This window comes from Brachycentrus maculatus, unplaced genomic scaffold (assembly GCF_059751285.1).
Source record: "Brachycentrus maculatus isolate JH-2025_06_01 unplaced genomic scaffold, ASM5975128v1 h1tg000396l, whole genome shotgun sequence".
NCBI classification, from domain to species: domain Eukaryota; kingdom Metazoa; phylum Arthropoda; class Insecta; order Trichoptera; family Brachycentridae; genus Brachycentrus; species Brachycentrus maculatus.
Genome location: NW_028281145.1, coordinates 1,627,357 through 1,652,864, shown reverse-complemented (window position 1 = coordinate 1,652,864; position 25,508 = coordinate 1,627,357). Strand labels below are relative to the sequence as shown.

The window sequence follows — 25,508 nt, the reverse complement described above, 5'->3', positions numbered from 1 at the left end:
ACACCATTCACATGATGTACCTATATACATACTAATGATAAATATGGAGGTAACAAAACAATTCTGTGGATATTTAGTGTTCTCTTTTATTTTTATTACAACCATATTATGTATATAATTTAGAATTAAGTAGAATACATAATAACATTTTTATAATTTATTTTAAATCTATATAAAAACATATAAATTATTTCAATCACAGAATAAAATAAAAACTTGTAATACATTAACGATAGAACTGATTTATTATAAATATACATATTATTCGTGAAGCCACTTCATAACTTTAAGCTCAACTTTTCCTGTACATCAGGAGAAGGGGATTCTGCATTATGCGATTCACTCGAGCTGGATACCTTGGATTCCAGTCGCGTTCTTCTCGGTTTTGGGATTGGATTAGGAGAGTGAGGCCCGGAATTGGATTTACCGTTATTATTTGGATTATCGAACAACTGTTTCATATCAGAGACAGTTCGCCTCTGATAATTTGAGTTACCACTATCTACTGGTTTTTCTCTTACTTCTACGGTTTCCTTTTCATTAACCCCACTGGCCTTATCAAATTGGAAGAATTCCGATCTTGCATTGGCATTATTTGCCGCTGCGTATTTTTCTTTACAGTCGATAACTTTACACTTCACCGTTTGAATGTCTGAATTCTCATTATTAAGCTGTTCTGATTTTTCTTTGCAATTATTGTTTAGGTTGTCATCGTTTAGACTTTTGGACTCCATTTTATGATTGTTCAACTTATCATCTGAATTCTCCACTGCCTGCGTATCGCCACTAATTTGTTTTTTATATGTTACAATATCTACTTTTTGAAATAAGTCTACCGGAGAGTCTTCCGCAACTGAAATTTTTTGTATGACAAAATCGATATCGTCTTGCATTATGGCTTCCTTGTTTTCAGAATGTTCAAACACTGAATCGCTGTCAGATTCAATGGAGACACTGGTTTTATATGTTTCAGTCTTTGAAATAGTTACCTTATCTGTCTCGGTTCTGGGTTCCTCAATTTTAACAATTGGTGTTTCAATAACTTTGTGTTCATCACCTTTGTCTAAAGCGTTATTATTGACAGAGTCTTTATCTTTCTCTAGAACTTCCTTGTCTTTGGCACCTTTGTCTAAAGTGACATTGCCTGTAGTTATTTCACACCTACTTTCCTTGGTAATTTCTACTGTAATTATTTTTGAATCCATTTTATCATCTTTTCTGCCCTTATCATCTTCATCAAGATCTTCCACAATTTTTAATTCAACATTGAGTGAAGGATCATTAACATCAATGTCATCTGTGAGGACTTTGTGATTGTTTTTTTGTGTCGTATCTGTCACCTGAAAAACATTTAAAAAAAACAATCAATTATTTTATATACTTCATTTTCATTATATGATTTATAAAACAAATTTCTAAGACAAGTTGAAAATGGAATATTTAGTGTCTTTTATTTGAGAGCAACAATTTTCTTTTAATGTTTTTTTCCCGTCATTTCCCTTTCTAATTTGGAGGGAACAGTGCAGACAAATTAATTATAGTAAATTAATATTTTACGCCAAAGGACGCCCACGCCGTGAATACCTAAGCGACTTATACGAAGACATGGGCTGCATGACGTATGAGGAGCTGAAGAGGACTTCCGAAAATAGTCTAGAATGGCGAAAGAGATGTCATCTGTTGCTACAGACCAATCCACAGGATTGAGACCAAAGAAGGAGAATATTTAGACTGTTATTCTCTCTGACAGTATGGGCGAACCTTATTATCTATATAAAATTAGTCACAAAAGAGTATACATGAGTTGTGTTTGAAAAAAATAACAACAGTATAGATATCTAGTTCAAAGTTCACATAGTTTCATACTTCAATTTCATACTGTTTCTATGAGCCTAAGCGGCTTATTATTAGAAATAATTATCAAATTGTGGTAGAGTGGGTTCAGTGGATTCGAACCGAGAAGCTTGACTCAAGAGTCCGCAAAACTAACCACAGGACCACAACCCGACAATACCTATTTGTTTTGGCTGTACCGTTAGCTAAAGATTACTAAAACCCACTCTCAGTATTATCACTTTTCGTGATTACCTTTTTATTTATGTTAGTTAGTTTTTGATCAATCTATTACAGTTAATAACATTGAGATAAGTACTGCATTATCAGAGGGAACATTGTAGGGGGTAAATGTATTTGAATTGTATTTGAATTTTAAACGACTCCTTTCAGTTATTTCCGCTGGTTAAAATGTAAAATACAATTTAAAACAATAACCTCTTATAACGTTCCCTGCGATAATGCGGTATTGTGAAAAAAAAAGTGAAAAGTGATAAAAAGTAAAATGTAAAATGGGTAGAAAAAAAAGTGAATTTGAGATTTAGGCCTTGAAAAAATACAAGAAATAAATGGGTAATATATATAAGATCAAGTTACAAGAATGCTTGGTGTCTCGGATATGCTGCTGGTCCTCTGCGGTGGCGGCGGTGGAGGAGCTCTTCTCTTCTTCCTCGTGGAAGCCCTGATGGATCCTGCCCTCTTCTCAAACGGGCTGTTGCTTTGTAAGCTTGTCTGCGAGCCGTGGTTTTCCACATTCAATTCGTTTAAACTAGGGAGCGGGTGGTCAAGGGGACTCGTTCCTGGTGCACTGGTTCTCCTGAAAAAGAATGTACACAGCTTAGGGATAGGAATTTTACTCTCCTAGAATTTGCCCCCCTCCGTAGTGTAATGGTCAGCACGCTCGGCTACCGTACTGGAGGTTTCATTTACCATCATGACGCAGTATATCCCAAGTAATGTATCTTTTACAATCAAATGTATTTAATTCAATTTATGCCAATCGCAACTAGTCATGGGTAAAGTTGTCTTACTAGTCCGCCTCCGTGGTGTAATGGTTAGCGTGTTTAGCTACTGTGCTGGAGGCCCTGGGTTTGATTCCCTGGGGGAGTGAAATAAATATTAGCAATTTTTTTACTTTAATATTTATTCAATATTACCCTGGACCGGTACCTGAAGAAGAGGGCTGATCACCTTTCCTTTATATTTTAATGATCATGATAACACTGAGTTTATATGATGCAGTGCCTTATGCACCATCGTGTGCATATAAGGGTTTGAATGAGTAAAATGAGATTTTGCTACTGCTCAGATAGAAATGACTATAGTACCTAGACATTTTACGCTGCCTGGCTATAAATCAAAGGATATAAATCCAGACTGAAAAGGGCTATTAAAAATGTAATATTATATCTCATGTCATTTCTGGTTGATAATTACATACTTTACTTGGAGATTGTTATTTACTTACAGTTATCTAGACACTTTACACATTAGTACCTTGATATTACTCTGCCTGGCATACTAAAGGATATAAATCTAGGCTTAAAATGGCTTTTAAAACATGTAATATTTTTATATTATATCTTTTCTAGTTGACAATTATATAATTTACTTGAAGATTGCCATTTACTTACAGTTATCAACAAAACCCTTTTAAGTTGATATTAGTTATCTTATATAATCAAAATTTCCACTGTTTGATAAATTATATTTAATTTTATGTATCGTGTTTAGTAAATTACTTGGTCGTGTTGAATTAAAAGATTATTAAGTGATAATGATTATTTTGGAAAGTCTTGTAATGAGCAACTTAAGGAACTTACTGAATCATATAGTGTATTAATTTTCCTCTCATCCACATTTAATAATGCTTAGGGCACATCTTTGGTATCAGTGGAATTTATTTACTATTAGCGGATAATGAACTCACATCGTAATAAAGTATTTGTGCAACTGCACCAATACAGCTGTTTCGCAAAGCTAATAAACAATCATACTTCCTTTTCTTCTGTTTTACTATCACACCTTGGCCTGGTATTCATATATCCAATCTCAATGTGTATTAAATTGAAACCCTTAATGCACATTAAGTTCGATATTAGAAATATAAGATGCTGCGAAAAAAATAAAAGTATTGATAAATATTGAAAATGTTGCAAATGCTCTGCCAAAGCAACACTTAATTTCTTCTTCAAACCCTAATCCGCACCCTGATGGTGCATAGGGCACTGCATCATATAAACGCAGTGTTATGAAGGAAATTGAACTTAACACACGAAGGACAGTTGATCAGCCCTCCGCTTCATGTACCAGTGCAGGGTAATATTGATTAAATATTAGAGTGAAAACATCACTTATATTTGTTTGATGCACCTCTGGGAATCGAACCTGGGACCTCCAGTACGGTAGCCGAGTGTGCTAACCATTGCACTACGAAGGCAGACAAAAAATATAACTTCGGATATTTAATAAAACAATCTGCCAAAGCTATTGGTGTTGCAAAGTGTTCTTAATGATTAACCTTTTGAAATCACTTAATTTATATTTATTTATTTTGTCCGCCTCCGTAGTGTAATGGTCAGCACGCTCGGCTACTGTACTGGAGGTCCCGGGTTCGATTCCCAAGGGGGGGTTTAGTAAATATAAGTGATTTTTCACTCTAACATTTATTCAATATTACCCTGGACTGGTATCTAAAACGGAGGGCTGATCACCTTTCCTTCATGTGTTAACGATCAAGATAACACTGCATTTATATGATGCAGTGCCCTATGCACCATCTGGTGTGGATAAGGGTTTATTAAATAATGAATAATAATTTATATTTTATGAATATTAAAGAAATGTATTGATGGCACCTACCTAGGAAACTCAACATATAATTAGCATTACATTACAAATCATTTGGTAAATTTATAAAATTACTAAAAAGTTTCGAATATTACTATGAGATGCTGTTTTGTATTAAAAAGTACGCATAGATAATTTGGCACACCTTGATTGGGTCATAGGAGAGAGATAGTTGTCATTTTGTTGGCTGCTGGATATACTTCCTCGTTCATGGACTCGTATCCGCGGTAAAGGAGTGACCGATCCCGCATACACATATCTGTTGGCCTGCGGCTGACTCCCAGTCGTCACTCTGTTTAAGGTTTGTGAACTGGAAGATGAATTACCTAGAAATCAAATAATAAAATTAAAAACTAACTAACTAACTAACCATCACACCGCTTCCATGCAGGGGTAGACAGAGAGAATCGAACGCCACACCACTCTGCCATTGCAAACATTCTTTGCCTCTTCTACATTAATGCATCTCCTCATACATACCCGACGATTATTACGACTCCTGACCCGGCCGCTTTCAAGTATTTGACATACCTGATTGTGCCAAGTTTTCGTCGGTCTTCCTCTGCTTCTTTTTCCAACTACATTCGCCTCATAAATTTGTTTAACCGTTCTTTCTTCACTCATACGTTCCACATGTCCAAACCATCTCAACACACTTTTCTTAATTTTATCGATAATACTTATCTTAGCCTTACATTCTCTCCTTATTTCATCATTCGAACATCTATCAAACATCGTTTTGCCGCACATTCGTCACATAATAAAATTTTTAGAAATCATATAATTATATTAAGGAAGATAAAATATTGTTATTATGAATGAATTATTGAAGATGAAGATGAAATCATATCGACGGCCCCTACGTAAAGTACTCTATCTGCAAATCTGTTACTTTACAGGAGAGAGCTTAGAAGATTTTTTCAACATATTTTTTTTTAACAATCAATGGATTTATCTGAAATTCTAAACTAGTATTATAGATTCAAATACACAGTAAAATAATGTATTAAATCGTTTTAAAACTTTATGCTTTGTCAAAATTAAGAAGGTAGCGTTTTAGGAGATCAGTTCATATCGAAAATTCGATGTAGATAGCGTCTTATACGCCTGAAAACTAGGAATAATTCATTTTATATATTTTTTGTTGGTTTATATTTGTAGATAACGGTCAGTTGATAACCCACACCAAATATCTCAAAATTGAGAAAAATGCAGTTAGAGCACTTTATGTAGGGCACGTCGATATTATCAAATGAAGCTTTTGTTAACCCTTTTATTTGGATGTATGCAAGATCCGAACTTATTCATTTTTACTTACTGGCAAACGCCTAAAAACAATTTTTTTATGCAGCTTGTAACTTTACTCGCCTCTGTGGTGTAATGGTTAGCAGGTTTAGCACCATGCTAGAGGGACCCGGGTTCGATCCCCAGGAGGGGAAGGGTGAAAATAAATATGAGTGATTTAACACTCTAATATTTATTTAATATTACCCTGGACTGGTCCCTGAAGGGCAGGAGTGATCACTCTACCTTCATGTGAGTAATGATCAAGATAACACTGCGTAAATATGATGCAGTGACATATGCACCACTGGGTGCGGATAAGGGTTAGAATAAGATGAATTTGACCAGTTATTTTTATTCACAACTTTTGTATACATACATTCAAATAAAAGTGTCTCTGCCATATTAAAGCATTCTCAATCCAACATACATAGATGGCTGTTGTGAACTCACATGTACTGTGTCATGAGAATAATGAGATGTATCCAGGAGTTTCAAAAATTTGTGTAGTGTGGTTGTCAATCATGGATAGAATATCATTAACCAGCCTATGACAGGTCGCAAGCTGGTTAATTTGGTCATATTCTTCTTCATCTTTGTTTAGATGTCCAAAAAAGAGATTATTATGCTCAATGGTCAAGAGATAGGAATATTTTTTTTACTAATATTTTACAAAAAGCAATTAATTAAAAAAGTTGTTAAACATATTAAAATATTTACCGTTAAAAGCTTTTCTATAAACAATTGGACTATTGGTAGCACTGCTAGATGTATTCTGCGCTTTTTCCTTGAGCTCTCGACGTCCTTTTTTGGTGAATGATTTAAAGCTCCTGAAAAGAATATTAAAATAAAAGTTTCAAATTCAAAAGGATTATTAATTTAGAAAGTAACTTAAACAAATATGAAAATGTTGCATAAGGCACTGCATTTGATTCAGATTTAAAAAATGGGTACAGAACAAAAATACCTAAATGCAAATATTTTTGGTAATGATTTATATTAATTATTTATATCACACATATTACATGTCGATCACACCTTTCAAGAAAGTCATAAATCAAAAATCGACAATTTTCAGTCGTGCATGTTTTCGGAATGCTCAGAAAATATACTATATCCTAGCAAAAGAGGCATATTTTTAACTTAATATTTACCCGCTACAGGGCAGAAAGTGTTGTTTTTGCATTTTGAAGAAAAGGTATTGTTTAATTATTTTTTTTAATATACTAAATATTTGTCAAATGGAAAAAAAATCTTCAAGTTTTTACCTAAAAAGATCTGTTGCATAGTAAAAAGTTTAATAATTTTTTAAATACATTGAATTATATTTTTAAACTTTAAAAACGTTATCCTGAAAAATCAAGTATTTTGATTTATGACGTTCTTGAAAGGAGTGAGCGATATATTCTCTCTGCCTACCCCTAGATAGTCACATCTCTATCCCATCAGAAACATTCCTATCCAAGAATCTATATCGCAGTACTCATCACCCTGCATTTTATTTCTAGTTAACATCGCATCGATCTCATTCGGTGCCCTATGCACCATTAGAGTGCAAACAGGGGTCAGGAAAAAATAAATTCAGGTACGAGTTATAATACTATTCCCGATTTCATTACGTCGTCCGTTTACATCTTGCAAGATCATCATGACAAATTGAGATCTTGCAAAAACCCCCTTTGTATGGGACGGTCACAATGGCACCAAGAATTGCCACCAATTACTCGACTGAAGAGAAGATTGTTTATTCAATTGAAATACAATACAGTATCGAGTAGCTCATCTGGCGGGAACCGGCACTAGACGCATTGAGCAAAGTAAAATGCATCATTGGATTAATTGCTCCAGCGTCTGGTAACTGGCCTTTGTACGATGCACAAACATGATCAATATTGAGAATGATGCATTTATTTTTAGGTGCAATATAAAGTTTTCTTTATCTAATTCATCTAATGTTGTTTTTTTGTTATATCAATTATATATATTTGAGAATAGGTGTCTGCGAAGAATTTTAGGCGTGCGGTGGTTTGACCTTTGCGAGGAACGAAGAGATGAGGCGTAGGACGCCTCATCTCTTCGTTCCAGATCTTGGTTACAACTGTCGTCAAGAAAAGACGATTTAGTTGGCTAGGCCATGCACTCCACATGCCTCCCGAGAACCTTAATCAAGCTTTTCCTTTTTACAAGGCATCAGGTTCACGTCACCTAAGACGACTACTGCTGACCATACGTCGGCAGCTCTCGTCTGAACTTCGGGAGACCTTGGGAGGATGTAAGGGAGCTGGCAGCCGACAGAAAAGTCTGGAGACTGTTTGTGGATTCCTTATGCTCCACACATTGAGCTGATATGGTTCAACTAAGTGAGCATATTTGAGAACACACCTATATGTATCTATTTGGATATTTATAAAGCCTATTACCTAATTGAATATATGTTCGCCTTTTGTCATTTTCTTGCGATTTTTCTAATTTATTGAGTGTTATTCACATCTGAGACTTTACATGGCTTACCGATTAATTGAAGTCTGCTGTATTATTATATAAATCAAAATTATTTTTGAATTATTCACGCTCTAAGCAGTATTACTACGAATAAAATGTTTGAAGGTAAAAGGTGAAGTCCATACTTTTATATCATTCGCCAAAAGCAAGGTTTCAAAGAATTGTTTACCTAAAACTATTTTTTTAATACTGAAATTGAGTATTATCTATAGTTACTCCCTTTCTGACCACCTTGCTTTTTGCTTTCCATTGTTTCTTTGATTATCATGTTAAAAACGATCAAATTGTTTTATTGCTTTTTCAATTCCTTTCCGACTCCTTCACCACCCACCCATACCTCTGACCAAATTGAGTTAAAAAAAAAACAAATACACTCACGCGAATGTTTTGTTTGGAAATTGGAAGATACAATCTTAAATTATTATACAGGTATATAACGATTGTCAATAAGCCGGCAAGATACAAAAAGGCTTGTTTGTATAAATAAATAAACAACTTTGTCTCATCCGGCAAAACAAAGCAAACGTCAGTTAGGTGAATTGTGTTAAATCGCAACATCTGGAAAAAAAATCATACTGTATTTTTTTGAGATCATAAAAATTAAAATTATTAATAAATTTGAAGTAGATTTACCAAAAAAAAAGACGTTCAACTAATGTTTACTGGCATTTATTTTGTCGGGAAAACGTCGATGTTACCACATTATTCTTACATACCATATAATGTATCTACTATCCACAAACAGGTTATTGAAATAACATAATTTTCTCCCTATAATTTATAAAAATGCCCAATAAACGAAAAATGGCTACTTAATTTTCTACAAACCCTGGTAACATTTGACGTAGGTAATTGAATTTTTTGCTTAAAATACCTTTTTGTGTTGAAAAAATAAGTTTTTCTTCGAAATAAATATATGGTTTTGAAAATAAGAATTATTGAAAGGCAAGGAGTAAAAAAAATGTAAAAATATTTTTCCAATACACATTCTAAAAAAATATATTAAAAAGTAAAAAATCCAATATATGTATATTCTAAAAAAAAAGCGCGTGGTTCCGGCTCCTACCTAGCGCGGACGTTCGCGTTCTGAATTCGAACGTTTTAGATCTCAGCCTTAATAGAGTATATTTATTTATAAACTAACTAATTATCACGCCGCTTCCCCGTTGGGGTAGGCAGAGAGAGATTATGTATGCAGTTTTATTGTGAATTGAATAGATAAAAGCCATGCCTTTTATTACAGTGTTTGACCTTTTTTCTTTATGCTTTGGGTGCCCCGGAAATATTAAATACCTATTGCCGAAATCCGTTGCATGCCTATTGTGATCGCTAGACCGACAAACGTTTTTCACCTCAAAAAGTTTTGTTATTTTATTGCAACCGATCAACCGAGAAAATAATTCGAAAGTGTGTCTAACACTCCTAATTTGTGTATTAAGTAGTGGGTATTAAAATTTTTATGTCAATATTACATAAACATTTACCAAAATGCAAACCGTATATTGAGCCTAGAAAAACATTAGCGATAACGAAAAGATAACGATAATCAAATTGCCAAAAATATTAAAAACGCTCTTGGCAATTATAACGCACTCGAAGTGATAAAAAAGTGCCTATTAGATTTGATGGGCAGAGAAAGACAAGGTAATGTCGAAAAATATACATTATTCTTCGACACAAAAAAAAAACATTTTTACGTTTACATTAAAAGCAACAACATACTTAACACGTGTTTCGTACAAATATAATGGTGGTAAAGATATTAAAGTTAGGTAAATGCAGTAATCTTGAAGTGATACAAAAAAACTCGTAAAACTGGGAAACATAAACAGCAAAGTGAAAATTTCTGATTTCATAATCAAGTTTTTGTTTATACATATAGTATATGATATTTGCTATGGACATGAACTTTTTTTTTGATATCTCAACATGAAGAAGAATATGGAACCAGCTCATATCCTTAAAACACACTATGGACGGGAAGGGTATTTCTACCCGTTCGATCGATTGATGCTTAAGGACGTGAAGGATACCTTCTGCGCTAGCCTCATTTCAAAGTCAGAAAAGAGGGAATTACATATTTAATGTTTTTATATAAATATTATGTATAAATCTCTTTGTTAAGGATTTAACTAAATGTATATACATAATTACCAAATCCCGTAAAAAACACCCGTCCGAAATGTACTAAGATGTCAAAAGAGTGGAGGAAATCCAGATTTGTGTTCAAGTACTTAGACTCACTCGAAATGTTGTGGGAAAAAAAACCGTCACGATTTTTAATCACTGTAGTTTATTATATATTAAATAAAAACATTATTTTTCTGCAATACAATAAGAATGAGAAATTATAGGAACTGAATAAAATTCTGTATATTTACAAATCACTCATGCGCTTGAACCTTAAACCATTAAAAAGGCAAACGTGTTTAGCGAAAAATACAATCAGTAGGTATGCGGAGCTACATAATGTAAACGAATTTATAAAGAAGTATATCTACAAGTAGAAACATACATACGCATCGATTCTATGCAAATCACACAGCTCATTACAAATCTTTATTCATGTTTTCCGGCCGGTAAATCGATATTGTAGGTATTGATATTGTAAGTGTTCACAGTTGCTAGCTGGAATAACGTCACCTAGGCGAGGTGTCAAAATGTATTGCCTTCAACATGCTTGCTCATGGCTAGAATTAAATCATCTCTATAATCTGCCAACCACGATAATAACGACTGAAGTAGATAAAACATGTGTCTTATTTCTATGGTTTATCTTTGTAGCTTTGCGTTATTTTGCCTTGCATTTTATCAATAAGAATGATTTAAAAATATTTTTCTTCAAGTAATATTTATTTATTACCGTTCTGGAAGTCCCGGGTTCGATTCCCAGGGGGGGTCAAATAAATATAAGTGATTTTTTCACTCTAATATTTATTCAATACTACCCTGAACTGGTACTTGAAGCGGAGGGCTGATTACCTTTCCTTCATGTGTTAACGATCAAGATAACACTGCGTTTATATGACACAGTGCCCTATGCACCATTGGGGTGCGGATAAGGGTTTGAATTTTTTTATTAGCCTAAGAAAATTCTCATCGCCTATTATGTAAAAGGATTTGTAACATGTTCAGTATATATAACTTTAAAATTATAGTGAATGGGTAAAGTAAATAGTAAATGAATAAGCTTGATCTCTGAAAACAAAAATGTTTACTAGCATTAACGATATTTTGTCAAGAACAGGTCGATGTTATCACATTATTCCTACACACCATATAATGAATCTACTATACACAACTCATTTTTTTTATTAACATAAATTGTATACATTTATTAAAATCACAATTTTAAACATATTTTTAAAAAAAATGCAGAGACCTACCAAGCCACCTTGCGTGTCGTGTCGGTGGAGTTCTTTTTTAATACATTTTTCAATTTTTTTATTACAAAAAATTAACCCTTGATCATTCACCCATTCCTTTATTTCGCCTTTGTTCCATAAAATTATTGGTAAAATTATTTTTTCCTTTACTTAATATTAAGGCTCAATATACGATTACAATAAATACAATGAATTTAATATCTTATATCAATCGAGATTAGTCACACGGTTTATTTATTTGTCTTTTTCGTCTTGTCGTATTTTCTAAATAAGACACCACTAAATCTGATTGATCTTCATGCCCGATAGCCTCATAAATTTTTATCAACAGCATACCTTATTTCGCATTTTCTGTTTCCAATTTAAAATTTCTTTTTAAAAATAATTGTACATTTCCACGCTAAATGAGGGACATCTTGTGATGACGTCTCATTACATTCACAAAAAGGGTTTTGTTGAATTTAAAAACGGAAGAGGTATTTTCGAAATGCTCCATGACCCGTAAATATTTGAGTCAATGCATAATTCAATTTGTGTAAATAAAATATGCATGATTGGAAACAATGAAGCTTTATTATTTTTTATGTTTATTAAATTTCCCTTGTTGAGTAAGAGGTTTAATACTTAAAAATGTAGCTTTAATTGATAGTTGGTCATCTACATTTTTAGGAGACTTTTTAAAATATTTTAAAATCTATTTTTTACCTGCCTTTGTTCCTGTTGTTTCCTTTTTACTCGGAAGCGCGGAAGAGGTGAAGGAATACTATGATCGTAAAAATAAGTGTGTTCAAACGTCAATAACACATTGTATAATTTAACGTTTAGGTAACAAAACACAACGCCGAAGAACCTACAATTACAAAAATTATCCTACAGTGTAATCCGGCAGTATGCATCATGCTGGATTCCAGTTTGAAACAGCTAAGCAAATAAACTACAAAGAAAGATGTCAACCGCTTGAGAAAAAAGAAGCAGCATGTAAAAAACATGGTTTTATATTTGGCCGCGTGATTTCCAAAGCACGTTGGATGAAATGTTCCAATAAAAAAAGTAAGTGCGCTACTAAAGTGAATTACTTAAGCACATTTGTTTGTGTTCCAATTAAAGGTCGCGTTTGAAAATAACCTCTTGAAATGTTTAAATGGGACTTTTTATTTAAATGAATTAAAAAAAAACATTGTGAGCTGCTCAAATGATTATAAACCATGAGTAGTTAAAGTTATTCGTTAAAAAGCAAAGTATTTTTCTTTAAACCCAGGTAACATTTGACATAAGTCTTTTTTTAACACCGTTTTTGTACTGAAAAAACAAGTTTTTCTGCGAAATAAATATGTGGTTTTGAAAAGAAAAGAGTTATTGAAAGGTAAAGAGTTACTAAATAAAAAAAATCAACACATATTTTAAAAAACAAAAAAAAGTCCAATGTGTTTTCTAAAAAAAAAAATCGGGCATGATGACCAGCTCTATGAGATGTGTTGCCGGAAGCCAACTGAGTTTTATAATTGCGAGTATGGCCTGAATAGTGGGCTTATAGCGAACACATAATATTGTGCGTTCGATATACCATAAGCTTGCACACAATTTATAACACAACTTGACGCCTCCAATGTATTTTGCAAAATGTTTTATTAAACATTATGCAATTTCCTGTAGTATATTTAGCCTTTTACTGAAGAAAACCATCACCAGTAAATTATTTCAAAGATCATCTTTTGATATTTTGATATATTTTTATTTGTAAAACAAAAGAACTACAGTTATTATGTTCCTAGGTTCATTGTCCAATTACAGATTACACGTAGGAGCTGGAACGCCATTTCATATTTATAAGGAGATTAGCGTGGGTTCCGCATATGATAGAAACATTATTTTTATGTGTAGGAATTAGTATTAGAATATGCATGAGTAATGCAAAGTGCGGGTGGAAGTATGGGGGAGGAAATATAGAACGAGCTACCTTAAAAATTATATCAACGTGCGCTATTGAAGGACAACGTGGTATGACCGAATTGGGTGATGTTCAGATTCGGAAAGATATATACGCGTATAATGATATGGATATGTGTGAAGGATGTCAGTTACAACAGTTAAAAGAGCTAAATATATATCAAATTAGACCTTCAAATAAAGTATTCGCTGTGTACTGTCAATATTCTGCATTTTCGAATGAAAATTAGATTTCTGTATGGATATGTGTGGGAAGCTATTTACTGTTTTAAAAAAAAATTAATGAGAATCCTACTCAAATATATTCCGATAGTTAGATGTTACAGGCGCCATCATTCTACATATTGATTGATGATTGATGGTCTTCTAATAGGGGGAGGTAGAATTTTTCATACAACACTCGTTGTTATTTTTACTTATTTAATAATGTAAAACGGTGTTATATTTAATAATGTATTTTTACATTTTTTCATAAATGTTTTTTTTAAACAGTGGGTAGGTAATAAAATTAATGTACAAATTTTTATAATACCCATGTAATGTACGCTTTTATGTTATTTTTATTAAAATATTATGTAGCTTTTTTAGAACCATATTTTGAAGCCAACATTTCTGATGCCTGTGTGTGAATTATAGGATTAATTATTTATAATATTTATATATGTTTAAAACAAACCACCAAATAGTATTTAAATATATTCGTTTCTCAAGAGTTTTGTTTTTATTTTTTATATTTTATTTTTTGAAAAAAGAGAAATATTTACGTTTTTATTATTTAAAAAAATACTTCAATTTCATACTATTTCTGTGAGTCTAAGCTAATTATTAGAAATTGGTATCAAATTGTGGTAGAGTGGTTTCGACCCCAGAAACTCTGACTCAAGAGTCTGCGACACTAACCACGGAACCACAACCCGACATATGAACAATTTGAATAAAAATGTTTGTTTAGGAATATCTTTAAATATTTATTCTGAATTAAAACAAATATTTTAAGAAGTAAATATTCATGAAACATTGGTTAATATGATTACATACCCATATTGTATTTTTGCATCAAGTTCTTAAAATAGTTTAATAGTACCTAGTTTTAGTTTGAAAGAAAACTCTGATAAATATTTGAAACTTATTTTACACTAAGCAGTAGGTAATCACGGTGGACTTATTATTATGAAGCAATATCTTCCAATAAATAAAATAAAATCAAGCTGATTGATATAAATCTAAGATAAAGATTTACCTACATACGAGATATATATAAAATCAAACAACAACATATGAACAAATGGGTTTGGCTCTAATTAATGTCATTATCTTCATTTTAGATGATTTTATAGATAATAGTTAGGTACGTGTTTATTAAGTGTGACTTATGATTTAGGTACACACACTTCCATAAGCCTTTAAAAATATAATGTGGATTATAAGCGTTGGAATATGCTTCAAACAGTTTTGTGATACATCAGAAAAATATGTATGTTTCGTTATAAAACTATTCAAAATATTTGATTGTGGACGTTGTTAACGGTTAATTGAATTCAATTTTAACATTCAACGGACCATTAATCACGAATCGAGGAACTCACAAATCGCAAGATTATGATATTGTTTACTGCTCAGTATCGAATAATATTATTATAGAATGACCGAAGCGCTGCAGATATACCTATAATTATTATCTACACGTATATATTTACATACATGTCCTTATTTCTTACTCATCCAAAGTGAGTCATTACCTAAAAGCGTTTGATAGCGTCTATTATTTCTGAAATCGTCATATTTGAGCGATTTGACTTCAGACAAAGACGCGTTCTGTTTCAGACAGAGCGCACTTTAAATTCCGCAGAAGTGATGTATTTTGGACTTGATTCAATCTCACTTGACCGGGGATTATGACTATGCAAGTGTGCCAGTTCGGCAGTAAGTAGCCAGTCGGTAAATAGGTACTTAACTTTCCATAAACGCAGAAACACAAAGTAACAAAGAAAATATGTAATAACGCTACGATGATGTATGTACGTAGGAACAAAAGCACATAACAGCGTATCGTAGGAACTACTATTCACGCGAAATCTAACAAGACAAATATAGCCCAATGGATAATGTTGAATATGTTTACAGAAAACACTAAAATTTGAATCGAATATTTCGTATTACACGTGTAATACACATTTAAATATATGCATACACATAAACATGCAAGAATTTGTACAGCAGAATCGGTACAGATCTTTAACCGTGCGATTTTTTAAATATAATTTTATTACACTGTAAACTAATTTAATTAACCTTTTAGTTTGAAAGAAAACAGCACTCTTATCCCTCCACATTTTGACAGAGATATCATCTAAAAAGAAAGATCACTCTGTTCACACATAAAAATAATAATAAAAAATACTAATATGTGTTATATTATTTTTTTCTTCTTACTATTTGATTACCACATGAATTAATTTAATTCCTTTTTAATAAGGGACTTTTATAAATAAGTTACACAAGCTAGTCCAAGTACGGGTATACAATCTTGAGTACCATAGTCATTAGTGCTAGTTTCTACCAAATATTCCTACTTCATTTCCTTTCCCGTATAGCAGTAATGTCCTTTTATTCCTTAATCCAAGAATCTAGAGCCCAAGACTGATCGTTATGTAATTAGACCAAGTGAAAATTTAGTTCATGCAATGCGGTGCCCTATGCACAATCTGTCAAATGAGGAAGAATTTTGGTAGTGGATAATTTGTGTCTAATATTTATACACGTTTGCAAATCCGTAGATAAGTTGACGAGATGGTAAATAATAAACATATCAAATCATTACGGCTGTCCAAATTTAAAACACAGGAAGGGACATTTTTTTGTAGTTTTTGTAGGTTTTTTTTTGCATTTTTGGACTAAGTAGAGTAAGTAGAGTCTACTTAGTCCATAAATGCAAAAAAACCTACTACAAAAAAAATGTCCCTTACTGTGTTTTAAATTTGGACAGCCGATTAGGCCTTTGATTATTTTATTTACTAAGCATTTCTGAACCCTAGACAGTAAGATCTTCCGTTTAGTGCATGGTGATCTAGATTTCCTCGTTATATTGCACATTAATCCGTGTCAAATAATGTCGTAAAAACGTGACGATGTTAGGCGTTAGGATGTAGTATGTAGGCACATATAAATATTATGTTGTTTGACATAACGCTCACTCCTTTCAAGAACGTTATAAATAAAAAAACTTGATTTTTCAGGAGAACGTTTTTAAAGTTTAAAAATACAATACAATGTATTAAAAATAAACATCAAGCCACTTATTGAACTTTTTACTGTGCAACAGATCTTTTTTAAAATAATTAAATAATACCTTTTCTTCAAAATGCAAAAACAATACTTTCTGCCCTGTAGCGGGTAAATATTGTGTCAAAAATATGCCTCTTTTGCTGGGATATAGTACATTTTCTGGGCATTCCGAAAACATGCACAACTGAAAATTGATAATTTTTGATTTATGACGTTCTTGACAGGAGTGAGCAATTAGCTTTCAATGGCAGCATGTGTTTAAAGAAGTTGTCGTTTATGTTTTAACGATAAGCAACAATGACGGCATAAACACAAATAGACTATTACTACATATAGTTGCCTACGGGTGTGAAATCCATTTTGGAGTTTCTACTAAAATAATTATAGAATGAATGCAAATTATTACGCATTCATAAATGCTAGACTTGTCAAAATAAAAGGAAAAGTGTACTAATTTTCTGGACAGGGTTTTGAAAACGGATGTAAGAAAATGAGTACTTCAATTAATACCGAATAATGTGTATCAGTCTGGAAAAAAATAGAAGAGGCCAAATCCAGTAGTGGAGAGATGGCTAACAAAGAAAAAGAAGAAAATAATGAATCAACAATTTACCTTGAATATATTCTTCTTCTTACCCTCATTCGGATCAAATAGTGCATAGGGCATTTCAAATTTGCACTTCAAATTGATGCAATGTTAAGTTGATCGTTAATTACATTAAGTCAATTTATCAGTCTTACGATTCAGGTACAAGTCAAGGGTATTATTAAACAAATATTATGGCAAACAAAACACTTTATTTATTTTGTTCCTCTGGAATCGAGCTCGGGACGTCCAGCATGGTAGCCAAACGCGGTAACCATTACAATATAAAGGCGGAGAATATTTGAACGTATGTATTTATCCAATAAACCAGTGTACCTATGCTACAATGAAAAAAATAAACATTGTACAAATAAAATATTTTTAATTTAGCTTTTCTTCTTCAATTTTTATATCATGATATACGAGTATGTAGGTATTGAAATGTTTAAAAATTAATGTTTAAAAAAATATTTTTGGTAGTCAACCGGTGAGAGGATGTTTCTGCCAGTGTCAAGTCTTATTTTAATTTTCAAACAAGATAATAATAATAACAATAAATAAATTTTCATACTTAAAATGCGTTTTTTTAAAGAGAAATATTTGTGTTTTTATTATTTACATAAATATTTCAATTTCATACTATTTCTGTGAGCCTAAGCGGCTCATTATTAGAAATAGGTATCAAATTGTGGTAGAGTGGATTCGAACTGAGAAACTCTGACTCAAGAGTCCGCGACACTAACCACGGGACCACAACCCGACACAACTTGTCATTTTAGAAATTATGACCGCAATGAATGCTATTGTATTCTGTCTAATTAAAAATATTCTCTGCACAATTTACCGCTGAACGCCATAACACTGTGAAATGACATCCTAATAGACGTTACCTTAAAACTTAACAGTTTGTTTTTACATCTAAGTATGAAAGTGGTTTTTTTCGCCGATAGAATACCATAAATGTACATATCGCTCACTCCTTTCAAGAACGTCATAAGTCAAAAATTGTCAATTCCCAGAAAATGTACTATATCCCAGCAAAAGAGGCATATTTTTCACTGAATATTTATCCGCTACAGGCCAGAAAGTGTTGTTTTTGCATTTTGAAGAAAAGAAATCGTTTAATTATTTTTTTTTAAATTTCCTAAATATTTTTGAAATGGAGAAAAAACATTCAGATTTTACCTAAAAAGATCTCTTGCACAGTAAAATTTTCAATACGTGGCTTGATATTTATTTTTAATACATTGTTTAATATTATTAAACTTGAAAAATGCTCTCCTAAAAAATCAAGTTTTTTGATTTATAACGTTCTTGAAAGGAGTGAGCTATATCAGCCATATATCGTTTTTTACGCAAATTTCACCTTCATTTTGCATTACACGAAAAACATTCAACCGTGTATTGGATATAAGTAAAGCGGTTTAAAACTGATGATTCGTTTGGAGATTACTATGTTTGCTTCTACGCATAATACATTATGCACATGTTTAGTGTAGGTATTGAACATAAAGCAATAAATAATGACGATAGGTGTCATGATAATCGATAGACAAATGGATTTATGACGTGGGCAACTAAAATAAGAATACAGATGGGCAGTATTACATTATCGAAGACGATGGGTCAAATTATCATGGGGCAAAAACAAATTGCATTATTTTATGATGATGTACGTAATAGTGATTGGAAATTGCTATTTTGGTTGTATCTTTTATTTTTAATATTTTGTTAATACTTTTTATAGGTGAATCTAAAAAAATAATTATAAAAAAAACGATTTCAAAAGGACGTTCTTACAAAGTATATACAGAAGGTTACTATAGTTTTATATCAGGCATGGGCAACCTTTCCTAGGTCTGGGGTCAAATTATCGTTATGTCCCCGAGTCAAGGGCCGGACCAAGTTATTTAATATTATAAAGTAATATTAAATGATATAAAACACGTTGCTACTTCTTATATATATATATATATATATATATATATATATATATATATATATATATATATATATATATATATATATATATATATATATATATATATATATATATATATATATATATATATATATATATATATATATATATATATATATATATATAAATTTATTTATTTGTGCAATAAATGACAAATTATTAAAACAATATAATACATACTGACTAAAAAAAATTGTCTGAAGAATGGCCTTGTACCTACTTGAATTAAAAGACTATCAATATTGGCGTTAGTATTGCTTAATATATTGACTGCCAGTGTCAGCCACCGGTGGACGACACAAGGCATTTAAATTGTGTCTCGTCGGCCACCAGAGGTTGACACTTTGTACCTTATATTGACTTATATGACAATATAAGGTATAGAGTGTCAGCCTCCGGTGACCGACGAGACGCAATTAAAATGCCTTGTGTCGGCTACCGGTGGCTGACACGGGCAGTCAATGTTTTAAGGATAATCGCATAGAATTATCGAGGTTTCCATGTATAACGGAATCATCGTTCGAATTTTTATTTAGTATGTTTCTTCCTCGACAAAAACTGTTCATACGTTTATGTGCTGCCAAAAAGACAAATGATTTTTTTACACAATATTCGTAAATTTTCATATTCGTTTATACTTGGCCGAGATGATTTCGGGCCGGACAAAATAGCTCGGCGGGCTGGTGGTTGCTCATGTATGCTTTATATGATCCATGTTATGACAATTTCTATGCTCATGTTGCACTTTATTGTCTTTGTTCAGTGTGAATAACGAAACATGAAGTTATTGTTCAAATATTGCAATTCGTATGTTTAATTTTTCACGGAATGATAAACATTGTGCTGATTTTATGGTATACAGATTACAATCTACTTCGTGCGAATGACCAAATACTGGGCTTCATTTTCCATATTTTTTAAATGAAAATTTTAGTTATATTAAATAATAAGCGAATTGTAGAAGATTGTACATATATAAATTGATAATATTTAGTACGACTGCACTCTTTAGGTTATCTGTATTATGATGATAATTTTTCAATTCCGGTTGGCTAATTGCATGTAATTTGCACGCAATGCCATTTTGCGAAGGTGATAAAAGTACTTTTGTTGCTGAAGTGTGATCGTCACAATACTTGGAGTTCTAATTCATAATATACTAACTGTACCCGGCCATGCTTTACTGCGACTCAGTCTGGTCAAATGTGAAATAAATAAAATATATAGCACACTTCTCTAATACGTTAATTTCACAATACTTGTGTCTATACACTATTTTAGTAGCTTTAAAAAAACACGCTGTCTGCCAAGGGCAATGTTTAGTGTTGCGCGTGCTGCTGTTACTTTCAAAAGATGGCGCTGCCATTGCGGTAAAAAAACTTAATGACAATTTGAAAAGTGAGACATAAGAGGGATAGGTTTATTCTTATCTTTGTTATGTTAAAAGGTAATCTATAATTAAATGAAATTCAGTGTGTATAATAATATCGGAAGTTCATAATTTAAAACAATATTTACCTACATTTTGTAATTAGTCATTAGGTCAATCTAATGAGGTCAAATAAATACTGTTTAATGTATGTATACATAGTTTATAATGCACAAAATTAATATTATTTTGACCTCAATCAGTTATCTCTTAAAGATTATCATTTTGTTGACAATTCCAGGAGGATAAGTCCAGTATTTGTATAGGTACTTATTCGAGACCAGAGGATAAAAAAAATCGTCACACTAAACTAGGCTTCCAGACGTCCCTGATTGACAATCCCGTTTTTCAGACAAAATCCCGGTGTCCCTGCCGGTTTACTTCTCGTCCCGGTAAAAATTTAATTTGATTATATGTAGATGACAAAAAGGTCTAAAAATTATTTACTGTGAAGGATTACATAGAATAATTACTTTGTAAATTATTTTACTCTGCTGTGCGCTGGGGGGATTCTTGTGTCCTGGCTGGACATTTTTAGAAATCTGGCAAGCCTACACTAAACGTACTATACAAAAACACGTAATATCGTCGTAATCAGTGTGGGTTCCTAAGTAATATATATCCGAATGTCACTTTCTAAACACGTGGAGAAAGAAGATTCATAAGTAAAAAAAATGGCGGCTCTTGATGTAATTTTTTTGTCGATTTTCCTAGGAGAAAATCCGTAAAATCGATATTTCCTAGGCGAGAATTAATATAATGGATAGGCAGTCTGACATTTTCTAACCCGAAGCGATAATCATGCGCAAAGATTATGATTTCTGAGAATGACATAATTTCTTATAAATAGATATTAATTTTAACTCAAACATTCGAACAAGATAAGAAACTTTAGCTTATTTACTCAGGAAAAACATAATTCGCGTTAGAATACACAAGGATAAAAAATAGATTTTCTATGCGATTCGAAAAAACCTTCCAGATATTATTTGATAGTCAGTTGGTACAGCTATTAAAAGAACTCTGGTTTGCTTTTTTGAAGATTAAAAATTTATTTCAGCACATGGTACATGTTGTGTTTGATCAGTCCAGATATAGAATGTAAATATTTAATCGATTTTTTCATATGGTACATTTAGGTCACATATGATGCAAGAGTTTTTTTCTTAATTGCTTTATTATTTTCCCCTCAAGGAATCGTTCAAATTTCCATTGCCTTGTATATCAAACTTATATGAGTAAAGGTATGCAATCTCGAGTGCCCAATCTATTGTTACTTTACTATTTTTCGTTTTTCTCATCTAATTATACTATACACTATACTAACTACTATCTGATTATACTGACTATCCCTTCTCCATTTCCATTCCCATATAGTAATAATATCCTTCATCCCATAAAATATATTCTACCCTTTTCTTAGATCCAATTAAATTACATATGTTGTTCTCTAATTAAATTCACTTACTGGGTTTTTCCAACCGGAAATTCATATTTCCCATTATAGAAAACATAGGTCATACCTATACACACATATATTATGTGGACATACATATATAGGTACATATCTATATATTAAATATGTATGTATTATACATAAACGAGCGTAAGTAGGTATATGATGTATTATGCGTTTGCACGAACTTTCTAAATCAATATCCTAATATACCCGCATTATGTAATTTTTTTTTTAATTTAAAGGGTATTTCATGTTTAATTATTTGAAATAAGTGTAGGTACCTACGTAGTTTCTAATTTAATATAATTATTTATTAAACTTCTTGTACAGAATATATGTACATTGGCGGGCTTAGTGTTAAGAAGAAATATCTTCCAACCAACCAAAAACAAATAAGGTAAGTATGGGAATTTAGTGTTGAAAAAACGGATACAAAAAAAAATGCAGGGAAAAACTAATTTGATATTTTGCAAAGTTTCGGCAGTTAACCTTCTACAATAAAAAAATTTAACGAAGTTTAAAATATGATGTCATTTATAATGTGTAAGAATAAAAAATTAAATCCACAACTATGTTTAGCGATTTCCGATCGATGACGTATGCCAGTTATTTATAGTATTTCTCTAATGTCCAATTAATGGACATAATCACTTAATGTTTTACTATTAAAACATACTTATTATATGTAATGTAAACATTATTTTATTCATACATGTTCCGTACAGAATGTGTGAGCGACAAGAGGTCACTAACATATGTATGTGTACGTACATATATGTATTCTCAATTATTTATTTTCAATGTGTATAATAGGGTCCTTCATAATCATTATTAAAACAACTAACAAAACTATTGAATTAAACAACTTATCTGTTAATTGAAAGATAACAACACATTCATATTTTTAAACGAATAAATTAAATTTTGAGTAGGTATCGAAGATGAATACAAAGCTAATCTGACGCATTTTCATTTTGTAAATAAATAATTAACTGCCTTGAATTTCTTAGAAATTAAGAAATACCTAGTATTGAGGTAAGGCTTTTGATCAAAAGGAAAATTCGCTTACGTAAGCTTAGATAAGCTATTTTTATAAATTTGATAGGAGAATCCATCGTTACGGACATCGAAACATTGAAAAAAATATGTTTGTTTTTTGCATTTTCATTTAACAAGAACGTAAACGTAAATAAAATACAATTTGAAATCTCGAGGAAGGAAGTTAAAAAAGCGAAAAAATATTTGATTTGCTTTAGAATCGGGTACCTTAATAAGTTAATACAAACTTTCACCCACGTATTGCATGACTTGTAATAATTTAAAATTAGATTTCTGTACTCCCAACTTGGTATATTTATTTTAACGATAGACGCTGATATATATTTGGGTATATAGGCACTGATATGATAAGAGGTATTACTAAAAGCCATAGGTATATTGATTGTCATCAGAAGAGCGACATCATTGCGAATTTGACGGTAGTATTTTGAAAATACAGGTGACTTTAATAATATTCATGAAAAAGATATGTAATAAATATTTGACTAAGTATTTTTTTTTGTATTTTTTATCTTATTTAAAACAGTTTAAACTCATCTGCATTTATATTTAGAAATTCAAAGGATATACCATTTTCGTGGTGCAGTAGTTAACATGTTTGGCTACCATTTATGGGGGTACTGGGTTTAATTTCCTTCATGATCAATAAGGAAACTTTTGTATTTTAATATTAATATCGTATATTATACAAGATTATACTTGAATCTGGAGACTTGTAATTAATTACCAAAATGGAATTTATAATCAAGAATAATAAAAAAATAAGTGTTCCGTTCAGCAATGTATATATTTTTTTAACGTTGGTATCTTCGCGTTCGCTAGCAGGAAAATTCAAGTGCATTGATCGTTTTGGTATAAACCTTTACGTGAATTATTAATGATCACTAAAATTACCATGTGTTCCTTAAGTCTTTAAATCCGGATAAGCTAAAGCTGTTGCTGCGAGATTTCTTCTTCCCGATGTTCCAGAAATGCAGCTTGCCGACATTGTCCTCCTCGTTGAAGGGATTCAGGTGCTCCGGATAGTCGTAGATGTTGATGGACAGCTTCTTCTGCCTCTCCAGAGTTGCCATCTTCACTCTTCACAACACTTTGCTCTCACTGGCGCACTGACACCGCATCACACCTAACGCTATCTGTTATCAGCTGTTATCAGCCGGCAGGTTACTACTTCAGACTCGGTTGTCTTTATCGAATCCTGATAACTATATCAACAATCGGATTCAATAACCTTCAAACCGATGTTCGCTACACATCTGTGTTTTTATTGTAGCGATTACGCGCGTCACGACTCGAACGCTCGATGCCTCCTCGCCGAATAACCGAATCGAACTGAATCACCGAGTACTGAATACACTGAATACTGAATTATTTAGTCGCAATGTTTACAGTACAGCAGCGCTCGCAAGCCTATAGCGACCTAGTCGATGGCGATGATGACGTAAAGGTGCAAAGACGTCTCAAGAAAATTAAACATACAGAACACAACACACCCAATACCCACTCGCGCCGGCTATAGACGGAACCGGACGCTCGATCACTTACTATACTTCAATGATACGACAATATTGCAATCAGAATTATTTGCATGACACTATTGTCAAACGAGATATCAATTAAAATTAAGCAAAAGCGCACTCGTGATCATTATTAATGCCTATTGACGTTTCCGATATCGCGGTTAAATAAATTTCGTAATAAGCAGTAACAAATGAGTCATAATAAGAACCGTTTCGTAGAGTATTCTGCAATACAACAATCATAAAGTATCCGCGTCCGTAGTGAAGTTGTTGAAGCGTTTAGCTACCGTGGTGGAGTTTCTCGGTTCTCAGGGGGTCAAAATAGATACACCTTATTTAGCACATTAATATTTATTTAATCACCCTTGACTGGTACCTGAATCGCAG

The 25,508-nt window shown here is 32.2% G+C and overlaps 1 protein-coding gene across 1 annotated transcript; it reads right to left on the bottom strand.

The window, feature by feature from the left end:
• Nucleotides 1-222: 222 nt before the first annotated feature.
• On the bottom strand, nt 223-24,935 carry LOC148302949 (uncharacterized). Its single transcript, XM_088270852.1, has 5 exons — nt 24,496-24,935; nt 6,688-6,797; nt 4,829-5,009; nt 2,431-2,650; nt 223-1,340 (listed from the first exon to the last, which is right to left on the bottom strand). Exons 1-5 carry the CDS (start codon nt 24,672-24,674, stop codon nt 279-281), a joined length of 1,752 nt encoding a protein of 583 aa, XP_088126978.1. The 5' UTR covers nt 24,675-24,935; the 3' UTR covers nt 223-278.
• Between the last annotated feature and the right edge of the window lie 573 nt (nt 24,936-25,508).